At 40.1% G+C, this 24,927-nt stretch overlaps 1 protein-coding gene and 1 non-coding gene across 11 annotated transcripts in view; both read right to left on the bottom strand.

The window, feature by feature from the left end:
• Positions 1–7,126: 7,126 nt before the first annotated feature.
• NDUFAF6 (NADH:ubiquinone oxidoreductase complex assembly factor 6) overlaps positions 7,127–24,927 on the bottom strand; it is a 113,329-nt gene continuing 95,528 nt past the window's right edge. For all 10 annotated transcript variants that reach the window (XM_033202662.1, XM_033202666.1, XM_033202663.1 and 7 more), the window contains 5 exons: positions 22,951–23,053; positions 21,463–21,596; positions 20,026–20,127; positions 16,336–16,392; positions 7,127–8,026 (listed from right to left, as the gene is read on the bottom strand). In XM_033202662.1, the coding sequence (XP_033058553.1) occupies positions 7,898–8,026; positions 16,336–16,392; positions 20,026–20,127; positions 21,463–21,596; positions 22,951–23,053 (525 nt within the window). In that variant the 3' untranslated portion in view covers positions 7,127–7,897. The remainder of the gene's footprint in view (positions 8,027–16,335; positions 16,393–20,025; positions 20,128–21,462; positions 21,597–22,950; positions 23,054–24,927) is intronic.
• LOC117079747 lies at positions 10,859–10,961 on the bottom strand. The gene has a single exon (XR_004435589.1). It is a non-coding gene; the product is annotated as a U6 spliceosomal RNA (small nuclear RNA).

Here is a 24,927-nt window from a genome sequence, read left to right as displayed (position 1 = left end):
ACAACCCCATCAAAAAGTGGGCAAAGGATATGAACAGACACTTCTCAAAAGAAGACATTTATGCAGCCAGCCGACACATGAACAAATGCTCATCATCTCTGGCCATCAGAGAAATGCAAATCAAAACCACAATGAGATACCATCTCACACCAGTTAGAATGGCAATCATTAGAAAGTCAGGAAACAACAGGTGCTGGAGAGGATGTAGAGAAATAGGGACGCTTTTACACTGTTGGTGGGACTGTAAACTAGTTCAACCATTGTGGAAGACAGTGTGGCGATTCCTCAGGGATCTAGAACTAGAAATACCATTTGACCCAGCCATCCCATTACTGGGCATACACCCAAAGGATTATGAATCATGCTGTTATAAAGACACATGCACACGTATGTTTACTGCGGCACTATTCGCAATAGCAAAGACTTGGAACCAACCCAAATGTCCATCAATGATAGACTGGATTAAGAAAATGTGGCGGCCGGGCGCGATGGCTCAAGCCTGTAATCCCAGCACTTTGGGAGGCCGAGACGGGCGGATCACGAGGTCAGGAGATCGAGACCATCCTGGCTAACACGGTGAAACCCCGTCTCTACTAAAAAAATACAAAAACTAGCCGGGCGAGGTAGCGGGCGCCTGTAGTCCCAGCTACTCCGGGAGGCTGAGGCAGGAGAATGGCGTGAACCCGGGAGGCGGAGCTTGCAGTGAGCTGAGATCCGGCCACTGCACTCCAGCCTGGGGGACAGAGCGAGACTCCGTCTCAAAAAAAAAAAAAAAAAAAAGAAAATGTGGCACATATACACCATGGAATACTATGCAGCCATAAAAAAAGTATGAGTTCATGTCCTTTATAGGGACATGGATGCAGCTGGAAACCATCATTCTGAGCAAACTATCCCAAGGAGAGAAAACCAAACACCGCATGTTCTCACTCATAGGTGGGAACTGAACAATGAGATCACTTGGACACAGGAAGGGGAACATCACACACCGGGGCCTGCTGGGGGATGCGGGGAGGGGGAAGGGATAGAATTAGGAGATATACCTAATGTAAATGATGAGTTAACAGGTGCAGCACACCAACATGGCACATGTATACATATGTAACAAACCTGCACATTGTGCACATGTACCCTAGAACTTAAAGTAAAATTAAAAAAAAAAAAAAGGAGCAGGTGAAGGGAGGGCACAAGGTCAGAGAGATTGTTTTCCGAGGCCTGCTTCTGAGGCCTAAAGCACTCCAACATTATAGCAAAAGACTGTAACACGGGTTATGGGAGTTATGAGCCAGAAATCATGAACACACACACACACACACACACACACACACACACGAATGAATGATATCACAGTGGCTATGTCTTACCTGGTGAAATCATGGGTGACTTAAAATATTTTCCCTTTACACTTTTGTGTTTATTTTTTTCCCCATGATTTTTACAATGAGCACTTAGGAGTTAGCTGTGTAAGCAGAAAACAAACATATTCATTTTTCAAATGACCTCTTAAGAAAGAGTGTATTGGCCAGGCGCGGTGGCTCATGTCTGTAATCCCAGCACTTTGGGAGGCCGAGGTGGGTGGATCACGAGGTCAGGAGATCAAGACCATTCTGGCTAACACGGTGAAACCCCGTCTCTACTAAAAAAAAAAATACAAAATAGTAGCCGGGTGTGGTGGTGGTCGCCTGTAGTCCCAGCTACTCAGGAGGCTGAGGCAGGAGAACGGTGTGAACCCAGGAGGCGAAGCTTTCAGTAAGCCGAGATCGCACCACTGCACTCCAGCCTGGGCGACAGAGCAAGACTCCGCCTCAAACAACAACAACAAAAGAGTGTATTACACATTCCCTCAAAGCAAGATTCAAACAGATCTATTTCTAACATCTTAAATAGAATAGCTTACAAGAAAGGTGTGCAGGCAGTGTCTTTATGTTGATTAACTTGAGAAATGTCTTAATCAATTTAGAAAACTGTCATCATATAAAACTGCAGCAAGAAACAAATATAGGATATAGTGAAATAGCTTCTCAAATCAATGTCGTGTTCCTAAAGAATCCTTGTGGTGCCCATTAAAGAGATCCTGTGGTTTTAAAAAAAGCTCCTGAACTTACTCTCTGAGAAATTCATCATGTAGGCCTGTGTTTAAACACATAGGATATTATTATATAACTAAGCAGCTGAGAAGATTAATCATGATTAAAAATAAAAGGGAAAACACAGTACACCAAGGCAGGACTGTTTTCCTTTTTTTTTGGTTTGGTTTGGTTTTGAGACAAAGTCTCACTGTGTCACCCAGGCTGGAGTGCAGTGCCACAATCTCAGCTCACTGCAACCTCTGCCTCCTGGGTTCAAGCAATTCTCCTGCCTCAGCCTCCTGAGTAGCTGGGACCACAGGCGCCCGCCACCACGCCTGGCTAATTTTTGTATTTTCAGTAGAGACGTGGTTTCACCATGTTGGCCAGGCTGGTCTTGAACTCCTGACCTTGTGATCCATCCGCCTCAGGCTTCCAAAGTGTTGGGACTACAGGCGTGAGCCACTGCAGGAAAACAATATTTGTGGAGGGGAATAAAATGTCAACCCACAGACTTACCAAATAACAATAAAGACATTCTATCTCATATCTGATTCAAAAGGCACTGCTTATCCAAAAATATGATTACATTAGAAACATTGTAGATAATCTCCATTAGGATATACACAAAATACATGTTATGGACCATCTGTGGAGTACTTGTTTTCAAATCTCATGTCACTCTTAAAATCCAAACACCTTAATGTGGCCTATGATTTCCTTATCCATCCAGCCTCACTTCCTCCTCACTCTGCTTTCTGTACTCAACAACCCGGTTTCTTGAACGTCCCATGTGTTGCCCAGACACCACAGCTTTGACACAGACTTCCAGTTCCATCTTTCTGATCTCCAGTTTGTCCTTCACATATCCGACAGAACCCCAATTTACACTCCCTGAGAGCCCCCAGCCCACATTATACTACAGCATGCTCATTCGAACCACAAAGATTTTCAGAGCGGCAACAGGATCTACTTTAGGTTCTGGGTATACAAAGATAAATAAAACATTGTCCTACACTCAAGTAATATGGCTAAGTGAGGGAGAAATGCGTAAACAGTTAAAAGACAACAGGCGTTTTGGGAGAAAGCATGGCTGTGCTTTGTGAAGTCAGCCTCAAATTTCAGATCCCTTGTTATTAATCTACCATCCACCGATTCTCCTGAGCCATTGGTCACAAGCACAAGTATTTAGAGTAAGCAAGTAACATGAATGTTTGAGTCAGGCTGAGTTTGAGATAATAGCTCATGCCTGGACCTGTGGCCAATTGGAGAGGACACATCCTGTCTAAAACATTCAATTTCTCATTCTTTTTCAAATGCCATGCTTGCCAAACAAAATATGCCTGCAGGCCTCATTTGGTTCAGGCTGCCAGTCTGTCTTTTGTACAATAATATTAACGTGTGTTGTTTACTACATGTAGGTCACTATTCTAAGCACTTTACATGGAGAAATTCATTTATTCCTCACAACCACTGCTGAGGTTGATATGATTTTGTCTGTTTTACAAATGGAGCAACAGAGGCTTGGGGTAATTTGCTGAGGTTACACAACTCTTAGGGTGGCAGAGCTGGGACTGAACCCACACAGACAGGCTCCTCTGGAGTTCACTTTTTTTTTTTTTTGAGTCAGGGTCTCTCTCTGTTGCCCAGGCTCCAGTGCAGTGGCACGATCTTGCTTGGCTCATTGCAATCTCTACCTCCTCTGCTCAAACAATCCTCCCACCTCAGCCACTGGAGTATCTGGGACTACAGGCATTCACCATTATGCCTGGCTAATTTTTATATTTTTTGTAGAGATGGGGTCTCGCCATGTTGCCCAGGCTCGTCTTGAACTCCTGGGCTCAAGAGACCCACCTGCCTTGGCCCCCTAAAGTGCTGAGATTACAGGCATCAGCCACTGTGTCCAGCCCACTCTTAAAAGCACTTCACATCACTGTACAATACTGCCCTGTAGCTAATAACTGTATTTTTCAGCTTACACTACAGAATGAGTTACATATTTAATAATTTATTGTGCCAAATATTCCTTTTTGCTGAACTCTTAACTAGTATATACTGATATGATAGAAAAATGTATGTCTATCTATTTATTGTTCCATAAATTTAATCACCTTCCCATTCTACAAGCATCTTTCTCATTTGGAGAGTCTTAACTTTTAAGAAATAATTTTGTGCTTACCCAAAAAATATACATTCATTATAGAAAAAAGTATGTAAAATGAAGTATCAAAATTATTTTAATGCATTCCCTCATTGACTCTTCTCCCCTTCTTCTGACCCATTTCCAACACCCTTCCCAATTCTGGACCTGTGTTCCTTGCAGGAACAAACAGTAGGATGTTTTATTTTCAGTAAGGAACCATATAATATTTACAACTCTAAGGATCTTTCACAAGGCAATCGATTAAGCCAATGTCTTCAGAAAAGTCCAATTTATATGAGCTAAAACAAATCCAAGGGCACCTAGGGATTTGCTGAAATGGAAAAAATATGAACTCCCAAGTCTTTGATCTTAATTCAGTGTTTCAGTAGATCAGGGGATGTGGTCACTTTTTTCACAAACTTTCCTAAGAACTCTGGACATTCTGTTCTTTTTACAGAAGTAAGTTAAAGGCAAAAAAATCAAGAGTCTTGACATAGACCATCCATTCTGTTTCCTGGCCTTTGCACACACTGCTTCTTCAGCCAGGACCTCCCCACAAAAACGTCAACACTCCCTCCCCAGGCCCTGGGTCCTACCCAATCTTCCTGACACTATTTCTCCTCTGGGAAACCTTCTTTGACTGCCAAGCCGGTGAAGTATCCCCCCACACTCCCCGACCATATACACCCAGTGACCAGCACCTGACACCTATTTCAATTGTCTATTTCTCTCTCACCTAATTTGCAGTTGGAATTTATGTAGTAATTACCTTTTTTAACCTAATTTGTCTCTGAAACTTAAGCAGTAATACTTATTTCTAAAAAAAATGTGTGCCTTTGAGCTTTTAAACTTGGCAGTTTACAATCTCAAGAATGGTAAAATAATAATAATAATAATAATAATAGGCTTTGGCATTGAACTAATGTGGATCTGGCAACCAGTTCTAGTACTAATGCCTCCATGACCTTGAACTTAACATCTCTGAGACACTTTATCATTTGGAAAATAAAGGCCTACTGCACTATGAGGGTTAAAGCATAAAAGTGCAAAGTACACCACCTGTTCGAGTTTGTGTTCAATAAGTGTTAGCTACAGTTACATTTCTCAAGAATTCAATTTCATCAACAGGAGAGATTCAACCACAAGCAAAGAATATTGTCAATTGATTGAGAACTACCCAAAACTTATTTCATAATGATATGCAACTTTACCTACATTGAGAATAACCTGTAATTTATACTTAATATGTTATCTGCTATCCACTTATTCAACATCAAAGCACATCTAAAATGGTTTGAAAATATATCTGACTCCTTTAAAATACTCTAATAAAAACCCAGAGATTTGAAAAATCAAAAAGAATGCCAGCATCATCTAAGGGAGTATCTTTTACAGCAGGAAATCAATAGTACAGTAAATTTCACTGATAAAGACTCCACTTGAATCTCTACATTGGTAACTTTAGTTCATCCAAATCTGTAAGCATCAAATTTAAAATGGTTTAGAAAGTATTTTGAAATTATTTACTTAATAATAAACTGGCTTCTGAGCCAGTAAAGAATCCACTAATCCAGTCATGTAATTAAACCCTCCTTTTAAGACCCTTAGAAAGGAAGCAAGCAACTTAGATGACTGCTGCCAAATTTAACCTGAGAAGACCTGCAGACAATGCTTCCTAACAAACTCTCTGATGAACTTTTCAACCCTGGATCATTCAGAATCCCAAGAGGAAACATGTCCCATTTCCTTGTATTTTCTTTTCTATTTATTATTATTTTTTTTTTGAGATGGAATCTTGCTCTGTCACCCAGGCTTGAGTACAGTGGTGTGATCTCAGCTCACTGCAACCTCCATCTCCTGGGTTCACGCGATTCTCCTGCCTCAGCCTCCCGAGTAGCTGAGATTACAGGCACCTGCCACAACACCTGGCTGATTGTTGTATTTTAAGTAGGGATGGGATTTCCCCATGTTGGCCAGGCTGGTCTCGAACTTGTGACCTCAGGTGATCCACCTGCCTCGGCTGGGATTACAGGTGTGAACCACCATGCCTGGCCCCATTTCCTTGTATTTTCATTTGAAGATAAGGTGAATGGCTCTCAAAAGCCATAGAATTAAAGAAGGGGATATACTTTCAGCATCAGTACCAACTAAGAGTCTACCAACATACAAAACCACATTGCACATTCATTCAACTATACATTTATTAATTTCTACTTGCTCTCAATCAGAAGCCATTGTAGGTGTGTGGTGGGGGTGATGTCAAGATGATTGAAACAATGTATTCTTTTGTTCCAAAAGCTCTGTTTGAATTTGCAAAAATGTAACATTTTAAGTCACTCGCAATTTAAGTAGGCACTAATTCATGGCTGATACCAAAGACTTATCAACTGAGATAGAGCCGAACGGGGCAGGAGACAAGGCTACTGAAAATACAGGAAAAAGGAAACTGTGGCACAATCCTGGTCCTGAGAGTGAGATTCATTTAGAGTCAGATCGACCAGTTCACCAGCAACGTAAAAAATTTTGGTTTTTCCAATTGGCAGGTCTTTTATAAAAGTTTTATATTATTATTAGTTACTATTCATTTGTCTTTGAAACAGGGTCTTGCTCTGTCACCCAAGATGGAGTACATTCATGTGTCACCGCGGCCTCACCCTCCTGGGCTCAAGTAATCCTCCCAACTCAGCCTTCCTAGTAGCTGGGCGTGCACCACCACACCCGGCTAGTTTATGTATTTTTGGTCAAGATGGGGTTTTGGATGTTGCCCAGGCTGGTCTCAAACAATTTAAAAGTTTGATGAACAAAAATGTGCCTTATTTCATAGGCTTTTAGGAAAACCAAATGAGAACACTGATGAAAGTATACAGCACAGTGTTCATCACTGGGAAGCACAAGGTATAGTGCAGAATGTACAGTATAAAGTGTAGCAACCCTTAAATGGATGTTCAATACAATACTGTTAATATCACTTATACAAACTTTGTCAATACAGTTTTATTCACGATCATAATGCTGAATGACAGAGTGAGGCAGTGGGATTAATAAAAAAGTAAAAGCTTCCAGACCAGCCAGAGCTAAAATCAAATTAAGGCTCTAGCTTTTGCCAGCCACTCTGACCTTAAAGAAGTCACATTATCATGGATAAATGTTTACACAAGATTGTAAAAATTAAATGTTAGGGATATAAAGCCCACAACATGTGACTGATCCTCCTCAAATATTAATTTCACTCTTTATGACCCCTAAATAAATGCATCTTCCAGCTGTTCTGAACACCTAGGTTATAGCTGCTCAGCATGTAAGCTCCTATGATAACTTGAGCCCTTTCCCCTTTCCTTCCCCAGTGGTGAAGGGAGGATGACATTCCCTCTCCCTGCCCGCTGGCTCGAGTGTGGCTTATGGCCTATGTACAGCTAAACCGATATTCCTGTTGGAGCTCCAGCTTCCAGGGACAGCACAGCAGACACTGTGTGGGGTGGTGGTGCCAATGGCAGTGCCTCTGCCAGAATCTCAGCAGTCTTGGCATCCTAGTCCCATGGCAACTTCTCATCAGTTTTGTGAGCTACTTGACATCCCATCCAATAAATTCATTTTCTCCTTAACAGTCACTTCCTGTTGTTCCTAAATAAGAACCCTAACTTTTATAAAACTAATAGACTAGAATTAACATCAGTGCCATGAAATTATTTTAATATATTTTTCTCCATGACTGAATATATAAATATAATGGAAGTAATGTATTCTTCTGCTGTAAAGATGGGTGGAATATATCAAAATCCACTCGCCGAATTTTCTTTAGAAAGTCCTCTAGAGAAACCTGGAAAAAAGAGAATAGTGATCACCAGATCATAAAATGATCAAGACTTAAAAAAAAAACTGAAGAATAAACACAAGTGTTTAGGCTATTTTAGTTTCCCTGAGATGGTTTTCTATATAATAAGAATTTAAGTGAGAATTTTAAAAGAGAGAAAGAAAATAAAAAGGCATCTAAGAAGCTTCTGTTAGACCAGTAAAAGGGTATCACAGATCTAGTACTAGAAAAACCAAGCCTCTTCTGCTCATAATATAAAAAGCTTTGGTCAAGACATAAAGGATTAGCAAAATCATGTTTGCCTGGACTTATTACTAAATTCAGTGGAATGCAAAAAGGCTGTTTCAATCAGGGAAAACGAAACATCCTCACCCCGAACCCCCAAATGTAGCGTACTATGAGGGGTAGCTCAAGTTGTCTTTTAAGACATTACTTTGTGAAGAAGTGGAACAGGTCTCCATGTTGTTGCTAGAGCACATGATTTTCAACCAGGCAAAATTATCACCCCATCCTTTCCCCACCATAAAAAACCTGACAAAGTTTTCACAAGGATAGCAGCAGGACAGAAAACACCAATGATGTGCAGTACCTTTGAATTTTGGTTTTCAATTGTCTTGATTAATTTATAAATTTTTATTTTATTTTAGTAACATTTTTGTTAAACAGGCAGGTCACTTAGTTTTGTGCTCCACCTTTCTAAGAGGCACCAGACCTCCTCAGTCCACATAAGCAGCGCCCCCTAGAGTTCTGCAGCACAGAACCTGGGTGATCAATGCAGGGATTATGCCTATAGATTCTGTAGAATATGCAGATAAGAACGAAGAAAACAAAAAATATTTTCTTCCAGACTTTTCCCCCATACTTTTATAAATATATGAGTGAAATACAAACAAATTCATTATCTTTTTAAAACCCTAAACTTACATATATAGACAACAGGAGACATATGTATCAATGTGCCCAGCTGCCTTGTTTTATATTAGCAAGAAACTTAGAAACAATCCAGAGACCAGGTGCGGTGGCTCACGCCTGTAATCCCAGCACTTTGGGAGACCAAGGCAGCTGGATTGCTTGAGCTCAAGAGTTCAAGACTCGTCTGGGCAACATGGCAAAACCCCATCTCTCAAAAAATACAAAAACAATTAGCTGGCTGTGGTGGTGCACACCTGTAGTCCCAGCTACTTGGAAGGCTGAGGTGGGAGGATGGCTTGAGCCTGGGAGGTCAAGGCTGCAGTGAGCCTGCACTCTAGCCTGGGTGACAAAGACCCCATCTCAAAAAAAGAGAATCAATCCAGAAATTCTTTGATCTAAAAAAAGAGGAATCATTTGTACAATGAAATATTAATATTATACTGCAGTGAAGTGAATGTACTATAGGTAGATGTAGTAATATGCAGTAATATGCACAAATCTCAGGAACATTAAGAGTGTGCACATGTCGGGCCGGGCGCGGTGGCTCAAGCCTGTAATCCCAGCACTTTGGGAGGCCGAGACGGGCGGATCACGAGGTCAGGAGATCGAGACCATCCTGGCTAACATGGTGAAACCCCGTCTCTACTAAAAATACAAAAAACTAGCCGGGCGAGGTGGCGGGCGCCTGTATTCCCAGCTACTCGGGAGGCTGAGGCAGGAGAACAGCGTGAACCCGGGAGGCGGAGCTTGCAGTGAGCCGAGATTGCGCCACTGCACTCCAGTCTGGGCGACAGAGCGAGACTCCCCCTCAAAAAAAATTAAAAAAAAAAAGAGTGTGCACATGTCCTAGAAGACATAAATAGAAAATGATCCTTTTTTATAAAGCTCAAAAACAAAACTAGGCAGTATGTTGTTCAGGAATATATGAAATGATGAAAGTCTTCTTGGAATAAAAGGAAGGAAATAATATGTACAAAATTGAGGAGAGCTACCTAAAAATAAAGGCAGTGGGCTGGGCACAGTGGCTCATGCCTGTAATCCCAGCACTTTGGGAGGCCGACATCAGGATCACGAGGTCAGGAGATCGAGACCATCCTGGCCAACACGGTGAAACCCCATCTCTACTAAAAATACAAAAAATTAGCCAGGAGTGGTGGTGGGCACCGGTAGTCCCAGCTACTCGGGAGGCTGAGGCAGGAGAATGGCGTGAACCCGGGAGGCAGAGCTTGCAGTGAGCCAAGATCGTGCCACTGCACTCCAGCCTGGGTGACAGAGCAAGACTCCATCTCAAAAAAAAAAAAAATTAAGGCATTGGCAGGGGAATGAGATGGGAAAAACATGAGTCCAATTTAATGGTGACATGCTAGTTCCTGGCTTGAGTGATAAGTTCATGGTGTTTATTACACTATACATTGCAATATATACACCTAGACAGATATATTCATTTAATATATAGCAAATATTAACAATTTTAAAAGAGAATAAAAGAAAAAACTTTGAAAATATTTCAGTGCACTTTCTTTCACATGTTCTCTTGGTTTTGAAAATATTTTAGTGTACTTCCTTTCAGATGCTCCCTTTTTGTAAAAAAAAAAAAAAAAGCTCATGCTATTTCATATTCTGTAACTTGCTTTTTTATCCCTTAATATACTGTGATCAACTTGCTATCTGTAAGAATGTTAATTTTAATAGCTTTATGATATTAATTATAAGGAATAGTTAACAAAATTAAGCTACAGACACATAATAGAATATTATATAGTCATTAAGTGTTAGATTTATAAATTTTTTAAATGATTCAAAAAATGCTCAACAAACAGTATACTAACAGATGAAGTATAATTTCAACTATACACAAAAATTCATTTCCAAAAACCCCAGAATGACTAGCAGTTCTCTTTTGGTGTTAGAATTATAGGTAATTTTTTTTTAATGGAATGTTTCATGAATTTGCATGTCATCCTTGTGCAGGGGCCATGCTAATCTTCTCTGTATCATTCCAAAGTTAGTATATGTGCTGCTGAAGCAAGCATGGGTGATTGCTATTTTCTCCTAATACTGTTTACATTGTCCAAATCTTTACTATGAAATGTATTGCTTTTAGGATTAGGAGAAAATTCCATTAGAATACAGAGGAAATATGACCTCAAAATCAGACAGAACTCAAGTGGATATTTTTACATCAGGCTTTGGTTCAAAGGAAAGTCTGGCTAATGGTAAATAAACTGAGTAACAGATTGATTGTAAAACTCTCAAAGACATTACAAATTTCTGAATATGAATTATTGAAACCTCATCTATGAAGAATATACCATACCTAGATTAGTCATGTTCAAAGAGTTTTAAACTGCAAATCCTTTCCTTGAACAAAATAATTACCAGATGTCCCAAATATAAAACAAGTAAGAGGCCCTGTCCAAGCTGGAATGAGGGTGTATGACAGAAGCAGTTCCTCAGGAATTGCCATGTTGCCACTCTAGTCTCTCTTGGCACAGGATAGAAACTGAGAGCTGGGGCTGAGCACGGTAGCTCACGCCTATAATCCCAGCACTGCGGGAGGCCAAGGCGGGTGGATCACCTGAAGTCAGACATTTGAGACCAGCCTGGCCAACATGGTGAAACCCCTCCTCTACTGAAAACATAAAAATTAACAGGCCATGGTGGCGCATGCCTGTAATCCCAGCTACTTGGGAGGCTGAGGCAGGAGAATTGCTTGAACCCCAGCGGCAGAGGCTGCAGTGAGCAGAGATCATGCCATTGCACTCCAGCCTGAGCAACAGAGCAAGACTGTCTCAAAAAAAAAAACAAAAAAAAAAGACAAAAAAACCGAAGCTGAGAGCTGGGCCCCACCCCAAGAGTTTCTGATTCAGCAGGTCAGTGGTGGAGCCCAAGATCTGCATTTCTAACAAGTTCCCCAGTGAGGTGGATATTGCTGGTCCAGGGACCACATTTTGGGAACCACTGGTCTATGACAGTGGTTTTTAGGCCTAGCCGTACCTTACAATTAAAACTAAAGGGGGCTGGGCATGGTGTTTTATGCCTATAATCCCAATAGTTTGAGAGGGCAAGGCTGGAGGATTGCTCGTGTTCAGAAGTTCAAGACCAGCCTGGACAACATAGTGACATTCCATCTCTTCCAAAAATAATTTTTAAAATTAGCTGGGTGTGTTGGTACACGCCTGTGCTCCTAACTATTTGAGAGGCTGAGGTGGGAGGATCACTTGAGCCTAAGAGTTTGAGACTGTAGTGGGCCATGACTCTACCACTGCACTCCAACCTGGGCAACAGAGTGAGATTTTGTCTCAAAAAAAAAAAAAAGGCCGGGCATGGTGGCTCACACCTGTAATCCCAGCACTTTGGGAGGCCAAGGCAGGCAGATCACTTGAGGCCAGGAGATCAAGACCAGCCTGGCCAACATGGCGAAACCTGTCTCTACTAAAAATACAAAAAAATCAGCCAGGCGTGGTGGTGCACGTCTGTAATCCCAGCTACTCGGGAGACTGAGGCCTGAGAATCACTTGAACCTGGGAGGCGGGGAGGCTGCAGCGAGCCAAGATCATATAACCAGTGCACTCTAGCCTGGGCAATGGAGTGAGAATCTGCCTCCAAAAAAAAAAAAAAAGAAAGAAAAGTAAAAAGGGAAGCTTTTAAAAAGTATCAATGCCTGGGTCCACCAATTTAATTGGTCTGGGGCGGGGCAGCCAAGCATTGTTTAGGTCTTCTTAAAGCTCTCCAAGTGATTATAATGGGCATACAGGGTTGAGAACAACCTTTTTCCACAGAAGTTAATAAAACAAAGTCCTTAACCTTTACGAAGCTTACTTAGTATGTTAAACAGCTGATGGTATATCCATCAACCACTAAACAGGGTGATACAGAATAATGTGTTGACATACACAAAATACACATATGATTATACGTATATGAAAGGTTCAGAATGATGAACAGACATTCTCCCCAGATAGGGTGGAATTGTGTGAACTCTAATTTCTTCTTTTGTATCTCTTACACTTTGAAGATTTAAAATATTAATGTACTACTTTTATAATTAGCAAACTCAATTAAGAAACAAAATGATTTCAAACACACAGACCTGAAAACTAAGATACAGGATGTGAAGGGATTGAAATGAATCTCTAAGTATATTTTAGGGGAAAAAGGTAGAAGATATGTTTGGTATTACAGAAAATGCATAAGTTTACAATTTTCAAAGATTACAAATCTTTGAACCTTGGTTTCTCTCTATAAAATGAAGTAACCATATTTTTGCTAGGAAGACTATGAATAATGATGGAATGACCTAACCCAGGGCATGTCTCATAAACGGTTCTAAGTAACTGGTAGCAATTATCACTTCTCTATGGAGATTTAGAACAACAGTTCCCAAACCTGTCTATGCATCAGAATCACCTGGGGAACTTTTTTTTTTTATACTTTAAGTTCTAGGGTACATGTGCACAACGTGCAGGTTTGTTACATATGTACACTTGTGCCATGTTAGTGTGTTGCACCCATCAACTCGTCAGCACCCATCAACTCGTCATGTACATCAGGTATGACTCCCAATGCCATCCCTCCCCCCTTCCCCCTCCCCATAATAGGCCCTGGTGTGTGATGTTCCCTTTCCTGAGTCCAAGTGATCTCATTGTTCAGTTCCCACCTATGAGTGAGAACATGCAGTGTTTGGTTTTCTGTTCTTGCGATAGTTTGCTGAGAATGATGGCTTCCAGCTGCATCCATGTCCCTATAAAGGACACAAACTCATCCTTTTTTATGGTTGTATAGTATTCCATGGTGTATATATGTGCCACATTTTCTTAATCCAGTCTGTCACTGATGGACATTTGGGTTGATTCCAAGTCTTTGCTATTGTGAATAGTGCTGCAATAAACATACGTGTGCATGTGTCTTTATAGCAGCATGATTTATAATCCTTTGGGTATATACCCAGTAATGGGATGGCTGGGTCATATGGTATTTCTAGTTCTAGATCCTTGAGGAATCACCATACTGTTTTCCACAATGGCTGAACTAGTTTACAATCCCACCAACAGTGTAAAAGTGTTCCTATTTCTCCACATCCTCTCCAGCACCTGTTGTTTCCTTACTTTTTAATGATTGCCATTCTAACTGGTGTGAGATGGTATCTCATTGTGGTTTTGATTTGCATTTCTCTGACGGCCAGTGATGACGAGCAGTTTTTCATGTGTCTATTGGCTGCATGCATGTCTTCTTTTGAGAAATGTCTGTTCATATCCTTTGCCCACTTTTTGATGGAGTTGTTTTTTTCCTGTAAATCTGTTTGAGTTCTTTGTAGGTTCTGGATATTAGCCCTTTGTCAGATGAGTAGATTGCAAAAATTTTCTCCCATTCTGTAGGTTGCCTGTCCACTCTGATGGTAGTTTCTTTTGCTGTGCAGAAGCTCTTTAGTTTAATTAGATCCCATTTGTCAATTTTGGCTTTTGTTGCCGTTGCTTTTGGTGTTTTAGTCGTGAAGTCCTTGCCCATGCCTATGTCCTGAATGGTATTACCTAGGTTTTCTTCTAGGGTTTTTATAGTATTAGGTCTAACATTTAAGTCTCTAATCCATCTTGAATTAATTTTCGTATAAGGAGTAAGGAAAGGATCTGGTTTCAGCTTTCTACTTATGGCTAGCCAATTATCCCAGCACCATTTATTAAAGAGGGAATCCTTTCCCCATTTCTTGTTTTTGTCAGGTTTGTCAAAGATCAGATGGTTGTAGATGTGTGGTATTATTTCTGAGGACTCTGTTCTGTTCCATTGGTCTATATCTCTGTTTTGGTACCAGTACCATGCTGTTTTGCTTACTGTAGGCTTGTAATATAGTTTGAAGTCAGGTAGTGTGATGCCTCCAGCTTTGTTCTTTTGACTTAGGATTGTCTTGGCAATGCGGGCTCTTTTTTGGTTCCATATGAACTTTAAAGCAGTTTTTTCCAATTCTGTGAAGAAAGTCATTGGTAGCTTGATGGGGATGGCATTGAATCTATAAATAACCTTGGGCAGTATGGCCATTTTCACGATATTGATTCTTCCTATCCATGAGCATAGCATGTTCTTCCATTTGTTTGTGTCCTCTTTTATTTCACTGAGCAGTAGTTTGTAGTTCTCCTTGAAGAGGTCCTTTACATCCCTTGAAAGTTGGATTCCTAGGTATTTTATTCTCTTTGAAGCAATTGTGAATGGAAGTTCATACATGATTTGGCTCTCTGTTTGTCTGTTACTGGTGTATAAGAATGCTTGTGATTTTGAGACCCTGAAGGAAGCACTAAACATGGAAAGGAACAACCAGTACCAGCCGTTGCAAGAACATGCCAAAATGTAAAGACCATCAATGCTAGGAAGAAACTGCATCAACTAACGAGCAAAATACGCAGCTAATATCACAATGACAGGATCAAATTCACACATAACAATAGTAACCTTAAATGTAAATGGACTAAATGCTCCAATTAAAAGACACAGACTGGCAAACTGGATAAAGAGTCAAGACCCATGAGTTTGCTGTATTCAGGAGACCCATCTCACATGCAGAGACACACATAGGCTCAAAATAAAGGGATGGAGGAAGATCTGCCAAGCAATGGAGAACCAAAAAAAAGCAGGGGTTGCAATCCTAGTCTCTGATAAAACAGACTTTAAACCATCAAAGATCAAAAGAGACAAAGAAGGCCATTACATAATGGTAAAGGGATCAATTCAACAGGAAGAGCTAACTATCCTAAATACATATGCACCCAATACAGGAGCACCCAGATTCATAAAGCAAGTCCTTAGAGACTTACAAAGGAACTTTTTAAAATCACAGATTCTCCTAGGAACTGGCTTCCTCCTCAATCCCAAAAGTCTTACTTGGTAAGAAGACTCCAGGAATCTATATTTTTAAAAAGTTTTCCAGGTTACCCCACTGCAACCAGCTCAGCAGTGGGCTATGAACCACTGTTCTGGAACCACTGCTACCATATGGTCAGGTCACAATGGAGCAAAAAATGAACAGAAGAGTAAGTAATACTTATATAGCTATAAGCAGCCTAACAATCCTACAAGGTAGTTTCTCCTATCATTCCCATTTTACCTAAGAGTAAACTGAGGAATGTGGTTATTAAGGAACTTAAGGTCTCATTGCTAGTAAGGGGCAAAACAGATTCAAGCCAATGCAATCTGGCTGCAAAGTCAGTGCTAAAAACTCAGCTCACTTGCCTCTGAGAAACACAGAAACGACCCTCAGCAAAAGCATCAGTAACTAATGAAAGCCACCATAAGGGAGGGAAACAAAAACAAAGGCTCCAAACTAAAGAAGTGCATTGGGAACTTTATAAAATATAAAAACAGATCATACACATCTGCTTCATTAATTATACAGCCTTCTCTGTTAATCTACTTACCGTCTGAAGAAAAGCAGGAAATGCTTTCACAGGAACACTTTTGTGAAAGGACCTAGCCTAAAAAGGAAGAGGAAAGGAAGCAGGTCAAAATTAAGCAAATAAACACTCTCACTCTGAAAGCAACACCAGCAGTTTAACAATATTGATGGGGCCTCTCTCAAATGCAAGAAAACAGCTCATCTCCTGTAGATTAAGATTAGTTTCCTAAGCCTAAAGGACTCAGAAAAAAGTAACTACTGTAGTAAAAATTCCATCCTTTCTTAGCTTTAGCATCCTTCTTGGCTTTAGCATCTTCCAGATACCTTACAATATCTCATAATAACTTTGACTCCCCAGCTCCGGTAAATGGGAAATGAAGAAATACTTGCATTACCAAGTCCTGTGCACCCCTAGCTTAGGCTGACTTTATCTCCTGTTTAAATGAGTAAGATCCTCCTAGGTGATCTTCCTGTGTTCCCTGACCTTTAATTCATTCCATGCAGCCAGACAAATTAATGTCCTTACATCATCATTTCATTTTTACCTTCTTCAATTCCCTGATAGGTCGTTTCAACAATTCATCCAGGAATTCAAAGGCCCCCACATCTTGACTCTAACCTCGTCCATCTAACCTAACTCCCTACCACTCTGGGCTACGAACACCTGGTCACTCAGGTTGATGCCCATCATCCTGTATTCGCCAAGCCCACTCTTGTCTCCATGTCTTCATTTATATTTTCCTTAACACCAGGAAGAGCCCTCTACTTCCTGACTCACTTCTTAACCCATTACACTCCAGTTTGACCCTCAACCATCCCCTAAAATTACTCGATGATCATCCATGATTTACTAATCACCATATCTATCTTTTCTCTTCAATCTCTCTGCAGCATGTAAAACTCTGATATTCCCCTTTCTTAAATCTTCTCTTCCCTTGATTTTCAAGACACTGGCTCTCAGTTATATTTCTCTGAACATTCTTTCCTTCCCCTTCTTCCTAATAAATTGCCTTTCTCCTTCACCTTGTAAACAGAGGTAGGCCTCGGGGTTCTGTCCCTGGTCCTCTGTACATTCTTCTTCAGCAACACCATCCAAACTTGGAGCTTTAATTATAAGCCTTTTATGTGGACGACTCTCAAATGTATCATCTTTAGTCCTGACTTCCTTTAAAAGTCACAATCCTGCATTCTTCAATAGCCCATCTCCCTCTAATCCCCTCAAATTCAATTATGTCCAGCAGCTAGTCCAAAGTCTAATGATCCGCACCAAACGTAGCAATAGTTTCTGCTGTCACTGTGGCTTCTGAATGGCACCATCAAAGTGCCATACTTGAATTCTTCATGTAACCTTCAACTTTCCCGCTATGTGATCTTGCCACAATCCAATTAGTTATCAAGCCTAGTTGATTCTACTTGTTATGTGTGGGCATGTATGTATACATACATATATAAATGTATACACACACATAAACATCTACTGTCTCTAAATCATACTCTTTCTCTCTCTCCTAAGTCTCCTAACTGATCACCCAACCTCTAAACTCTCTTGTGTCAAACACTGCTAGCAGGGTTTCCTACTCTGCAACACTAATATCACTGCTTTATTTGATGATGATGATGAAAACTAACATATTTCATGTACAATATGTCATACTACGTTTAAACTCTTCATATATGTTAACTCATTTATCCAAATGACCCTTTAAGCTGGGTGCTAAAATGATCCTCTACTACAGATGAGGAAACTGAAGCACAGAGAGGTTAAGATTACATGATTAGTAAACGGCAGAATTACGATTTCAAGTCAGGCTTCTGGTTCCAGAGTTTGCACTCTCATCCACAATACTCTAATGTCTTTCAAAAGCCTCTACAACTCCATAATCTTTCTTCAATCTGCCATTCCAAACCTATCTTCCAGGACCACATTTCACATAACCTATACACCAGTGGTGTTCAAACCTGGCTGTTTAACTAGAAATTTAGAAATTTTAATTCCTGGCCCCATCCCAGATTTACTATCCCAATCTCCAGGAGTGATGCCTAGGAATCGGTATTTCTCAGGTGCCTTACATGTCCATTGACTGGGACTGCTCAGGTTCCACACAAAGCTTTCCTGCCTTTCATGATTCTGTAGTGTGCTCCGATCTTACCCAAAACTCTGCTAGCTAGTCCTAAGTAATTTCTCATCTAAAGTTCCATGTATTTTATCTATACCTCTGTCAGGGCTGAGAACTGTCTTAGATATTCATGAAATTAAAAAGCAGCTGAAGATAGTCTTTGCCCTCAAAGAGCTTACAATCTGATTACTTACATATTTAATATTTCACAAATATTTACTGAGTGCTCATAATGTACCAGGTACTTTAGATGCTGAAGAATATACAATAGAATCAAACAAAGTCACTTACATTCCAATGAAGTGGGAGGCAATAAGCAAACTTTTAATGTCAGGTAGTGAAAAGCGCTAAGCCAGGTAAGGAGACTGAGGGTCATGGAAAAGGAAGATGTTGTTTTAGGTAAGATGGCCAGGGAAGACTTTTCTGATAGGGTGACATTTGAGCACTAACTGGAGTGGAGGTGGGGTACAGGGGAAGAAGCAGGAAAAACAGCAAGTGCAAAAGCCCTGTGGTATGCAGGTACGTGTCCAACTCTTTAGAATCTACTGAAGCCTAAGGAAAAAAAAAAAAAAGGTTCACAAGAAGTACTAGGAAAAATTAGCATTATGGGAGCTAAGGAAATAGAAAGTTTCCACCAAGTCTTCAAGAGCCACTGAAATCAAGAAACACTTCAAGGAGAACCAGAAAGGAATAACACCATGGAGATGAATGACAGACAATTTCAAGAAAGAGAAGTACAGTCAACAGTGTCAAATTCCAAACAAAAGTCCTGGAAAAGTTTAAGAGATGAAGAACTAACTCTTAGGGAACAACTAACGTGACAGGCAGGAGAAATCAGGAACCAGTTCAGAAGCCAAGTCCAAGAATCAATGGAAGAAAAGTCAGTAAGTGACACAGAGAGAAAGAAGTCTATGGTGTCAAAAAAAGAAGAAGAGTTCACAAAAACAAATTGTAAGTGACCACTGAATTTGGCAATAAGGAGAATTGCCAAACTAGTGATTGTTTATTAGAATGGGCAGGATAGGAACCAAATCCCAGCATGATGAGCAGTGCCAAGGTGGAAAGAGCCTGAGGTAACAGTGAATGCAGACCACTTCCTTCCAACAGTTCACCTAAGAGAGAAAAATACCAACAGAAGGATCTACAGGCTGCCTGTAAATTCAGAAGGCAGCAACAACAAACCAGAAGATAAAAGAGGCCACCTATCAGAGAAGCAAACTGAAAACACCAGCTGGGAGTGGCTGAGGGTGCAGCCCCTGGGAGCGGGAGGAGAGACTTCGGCCTTGGGAGGCAGAAAGACACCCTGTCTTCCAAGAGAGAAGTGGATGGAGCACAGAGAGGCCCACATGAGAAAGCTCAGGCTTGATTTACGCAGTAAAGAACACATTCATATGCTGTGAGGTGGGGGAAGGGACTTTTTTAAGTGAGAAAAGTTTACAACAGACTCTGAGATAAATCTACTGGGAAATCAATGAAAAATGGAATAAAGACGGCCAAGTTAGGAATATCATAACCATGTTCTAAGAATAGCCACATCTAGATATGATAATTCCCTAAATGATTTGGCAAAAAAAGAAAAAAGAAAGCTGACTTACATGCTTTAGGTGCAAGTGTGCCTGACTGGCAATGTCATATATTACATCTCTCACATTTTTATCTCGGTTCCTCCGTAGAATGTCCTCTTGTGAAACACCATGCTGTGTGGGGAAATATACATTACATTAGGAATGTAAAAGCACTTCCTTCCAACAGTTCACCTAGGAAAGAAAAATTAAATTGACAATTAAAACTAACTTAGCACAAGAGAACACATGACAGAACAGTACGTACAGTTTAATGCTTATTTTGTCTTTAAAAATATGTGTGTGCGCGTGCGTGTGTGTGCATGTGTGGAGAGAGAGAAAAAAACAAGAATGAGAGAGTGACACTTGGAACATGCAACAGGATTTTTTTGTTTTTTGAGACAGGGTCTTAATCTGTCACCCAGGCTGGAGTGCAGTGGTACAATCATGGCTCATTATAGCCTCAACCTCCCAGGCTCAAGGGATTCTCCCACCTTAGCCTCCTGAATAGCTGGGAATACAGGTGTGCACCAACACACCCAGCTAATTTTTGTATTTTTGGTAGAGATGGGGTTTCCCTATATTGCCCAGGCTGGTCTCAACCTCCTGGACTCAAGCGAGTCTCCCAAAGTGCTGGGATTACAGGCATCAGTCACTGCGCCTAGCCACAACAAGATGTTAATTAACAAGTTGTAGGTAAAATGAAAATATACAAGCAAGAAAACAAACATACAAAAAGTTTGAAAGAACAGATAATAATGAATCTCATATAGAAAACAAAGTTCTCGCCAGGTGCAGTGGCTCATGCCTGTAATCCCAGCACTTTGGGAGGCCGAGGCGGATGAATCACAAGGTCAGGAGATCAAGACCATCCTGGCTAACACGGTGAAACCCCGTCTCCACTAAAAATACAAAAAATTAGCTGGGCGTGTTGGCATGTGCCTGTAGTCCCAGCTACTTGAGCGGCCGAGGCAGAAGAATTGCTTGAACCCAGGAGGCGGAGGTTGCAGTAAGCCGAGATCACGCCACTGTACTCCAGCCTGGGTGACAGAGCAAGACCCTGTCTCAAAAAAAAAAAAAAAAAAAAAAAACAAAAAAAAAACAAAGTTCTCATAAACAGATATTTACAATGGATTACTTACTCCAATAAAATTAAATAAGGAACAGGCTAAGGTGAACACTAGGAATAATTACTGCAGTTGCTTGGAAGGGAGGAAGGCATCAACATGAAGCAATACCAAATGAGGTTCTCTAGACCTTCCTACTCAAAGCTCCTCTAGAGACCTAAAATGCCTGATGGACACAATTCTGACTTGATAACTCTGGGATAAAAAGAGGAAGAGCATTTTTAGTAAGCAATAAGCATTCCTTTCAAAGCAATTACTTGAATAGACTAAGCAAAAAAGCAAAAGATAACTTCCTTCCCCATATTCCTGAGGTAAATATTGAAAGGACAAATTACAACCTTACCAGCATACAAATATCCATGGGAAGGAACACCTTTCTTCTGCTCCCATGATACGGTGTTGCTCTCAAGCAAGTGACAATGCCTTGTGCTTTTCCAATATGACTTGCAGCATGATCTGCATGAACATCCTTTATACCTACAATTTCAGAAATTATACAGGGCTGCTCTATTCTAAGTGCATAATAAATCAATAGAAATAGCACAGAGAAATCAGCTAAACATGTAAAAATAGACATATATCCTATGTTTTATATCTGAAAAAAAACAGGATGTATGAGTGAAAAACGGCACAAAAACAAGTTGACCATTTACCACTAGCAGATATCTAAATCTCAATCTCAACTTTTAAACGAGAGTTTTCCTCAGACTACAGCACACTAAGAACACATTTAGAATTTTAATCGGCTATCATGGAAAAACTTTACAAGTCTTCCATTTCTTCTCCTCTGTGCAATTTCCATATGACCTCGTTTTAAGAATATGCTTAACAAACATTCTACTCTTTGCTCCCTCCTTTCATTGTGACGGCAAACATGTCACCAGAGCTGTGGGCCAGAACAGGCCTGGGAGATGCAATGGGGACTTGTATTATTCTTTTAGGGAGGTATAAAGATATATATTACCTTCTTCAAATGAGATGGTATTGTCCTTGGCCCAAATAATTTCCTCATTTCAATAAGACCTCACTAACTGGCAACAAAGTCAGAGGAGAAATCCTACCATCAAAATTTTTTTTTTAAAAAGCAGAGAAAGAAAAATCTCAAAAACTTTTATAAATGCAGTTGTAGGCCGGGCACGGTGGCTCATGCCTGTAATTCCAACACTTTGGGAGGCTGAGGCGGGCAGATCATGAGGTCAAGAGATCGATACCATTCTGGCCTCATCTCTACTAAAAAGTACAAAATTTAGCTGGGCGTGGTGGCATGCACCTGTAGTCCCAGCTACTCGGGAGGCTGATGCAGGAGAATCACTTCAATCTGGGAGGCAGAAGTTGCAGTGAGCCAAGATTGCACCACTGCACCCCAGCCTGGGAACAGAGCGAGACTCCATCTCAAAATAAAATAAAATAAAGTAAGTATGTTTTACTTCTTCTACTTTTCTTTTTCATTGGATAAGTATTATTAACAGGAAAGGAAGAGTCGGGTTATAGGCCTTCCAAACTGTAGGAGATGCTATAGTAAAAAAGTAAAGCCACCTGCAATTACCAGATTATTAATTTCAGCATTCCCATGAGGTAATGGGAATACTGTATGAGAGCCATTCCCATGGTAGCTGTATGAGAGCCTGAGTCTTGGATTACTCTGCATTACAAAGAAAGAGATATAAATTCCTCTTCTTGCTAACAACAACAACCACAAAAACTGTTCCTTTACAGATAGTACAAAGGAAGACTTTAGTGCTAAATTGGTCAAACTGCCAAATTATGAAAAAGTGAAATCTCAAAGGTATTTTACTGGAAAAAAGAAGTATGAAACAGAAAAACAACTTACCCAATATTTCTAGTGTTAAGTAAAGAAGAGAGCTCTGTGTGTTTTCAGCATAATTTTCCAGTTCCTTGATATTACGATATGCTTTATCATCTAGATTTTTTTCCTACATCAAATAAAATGCAAATAAAATCTGTTGAACTGTCAGTATTTTATAAAGGTGCTATTTTTTTGCCCCAAAGAACTGAATAATAACGAATAAAAATATTTAGTATATGTTTAGTACACAATAAAACATTACAATATTAAAGTTCTACATATTCAATACTTTCAAATTACCACCTCAAAATAAGACATCAGGAATAATATCAATGTACAAATCACCATGGACACGGCATTGTTTTTTTAATTTCATCTGAAGCCCAAGTTATCAAAATAAACTGACTTTACTGAGCTCTTATGTAAGCACTTTAGACATTATCTTCTTAACCCAAACAATACCTCCACCAAGAGATAAGGAATTAATACTTTTCCCATTTTACAAATGAAGAAACTGAGGCATGGATCCATTAACATGTCCAAGGACACACAGTTAATAAATAAATGGTGGGGACAGGAACCCACATATGTGACTCTTGAATCTACACGGTCAATGAGGAAAAGGTACCTAGAAAAAGAAAACAGAAACCAGTGCCTACCTCATTACCCAAAAAGAAACCATGCTCAATAAAATAACAGGGTTGATTCCCTAAATACACTATATGCAAAAAACAGAAAAATGAGAATCTAATAGCAAGAACACTTAGCCACTTTTATAATAATACATTTACGAAGACTATTATTAGGGCAAAATATTATCCCCTATTTCACCCTCTTAAAATCAGAAGAAACTAACACCAGCATCAAATGCCATATGCAGGGTTTAAAAAAAAAAAAAAAAAAGAGGCCGGGCGTGGTGGCTCACGCCTGTAATCCCAGCACTTCGGGAGGCCAAGGTGGGCAGATCACCTGAGGTCAGGAGTTCAAGACCAGCCTGGCCAACATGGTAAAACCCTGTCTCTACCAAAAATACAAAAGAAGGCAGCTGGGCATTGTGGCGGGTGCCTGTAATCCCTGCTACTCGGGAAGCTGAGGCAGGAGAATCTCTTGAACCTGGGAGGCAGAGGTTGCAGGGAGCCGAGATCATGCCATTGCACTCCAGCCTGGGCAACAAGAGTGAGACTCCGTCTCCAAAAAAAAAAAAAAAAAAAGAAAAGAAAATGACACCAGCAATGATTCCAGAAAAAAAAAAAAAAAATTCATACTTTGTGGTTTGTTAAATTGAGACATAACTAACATACCATAAAATTTATCTCCTCAAATAATACAATTCAGTGGTTTTTAGTATGTACACAAAGTTGTGCAGCTATCACTACTATCTAATTCCAGAATATTTTAATGACCCTTAAAAGAAAACTTGCATCCATTAAGCAGACACTTCCCATTTCCCCCTCCCCTCAGCCCTGGCAAACCACTAATCTACTTTTTGTCTTCATGGATTTGTCTATTCTGGGCACTTCACAAAAATGGAATTGTATAATATGTAGCTTTTTGTGTCTGGCTTCTTTCAATTAGCATAATGTTTTCTTCATCTACTGGTACTTCATTTTTTTTAGTTGAATAAATTATTAATAATATTCCATTGTATGGATATACAACATTTTGTTTAACAACTAATTAACAGACTATGAGTTCTTTCTACTTTTGGGCTATCATGAATAATGTTGCCACAAACATTCATATACAAGTTCTGGGTGGACGTATGTTTTCATTTCTCTTGGGTATAAACCTAGGGATAGAATTTCTGGCTCTATGGTAACTCCTATGTTCAACTCTTTGAAGAAAAAGTTGCCAAACTATTTTTCCAAAGCAGCTGCACTATTTCACATTCCTGCCAGCAATGTACGAAAGGTTTTAACATCTCCCTGTTTTCACCAATATTTGTTAATGTGCATCTTTTTCTTTTTTATCACAGCCATCTCAACAGCTGTGAAGTAATGT

The sequence above is a fragment of the Trachypithecus francoisi genome, unplaced genomic scaffold (assembly GCF_009764315.1).
Source record: "Trachypithecus francoisi isolate TF-2019V2 unplaced genomic scaffold, Tfra_2.0 Lachesis_group7, whole genome shotgun sequence".
In the NCBI taxonomy this organism is placed as follows: Eukaryota; Metazoa; Chordata; class Mammalia; order Primates; family Cercopithecidae; genus Trachypithecus; species Trachypithecus francoisi.
This window is presented reverse-complemented; position numbering and strand designations above follow the sequence as displayed.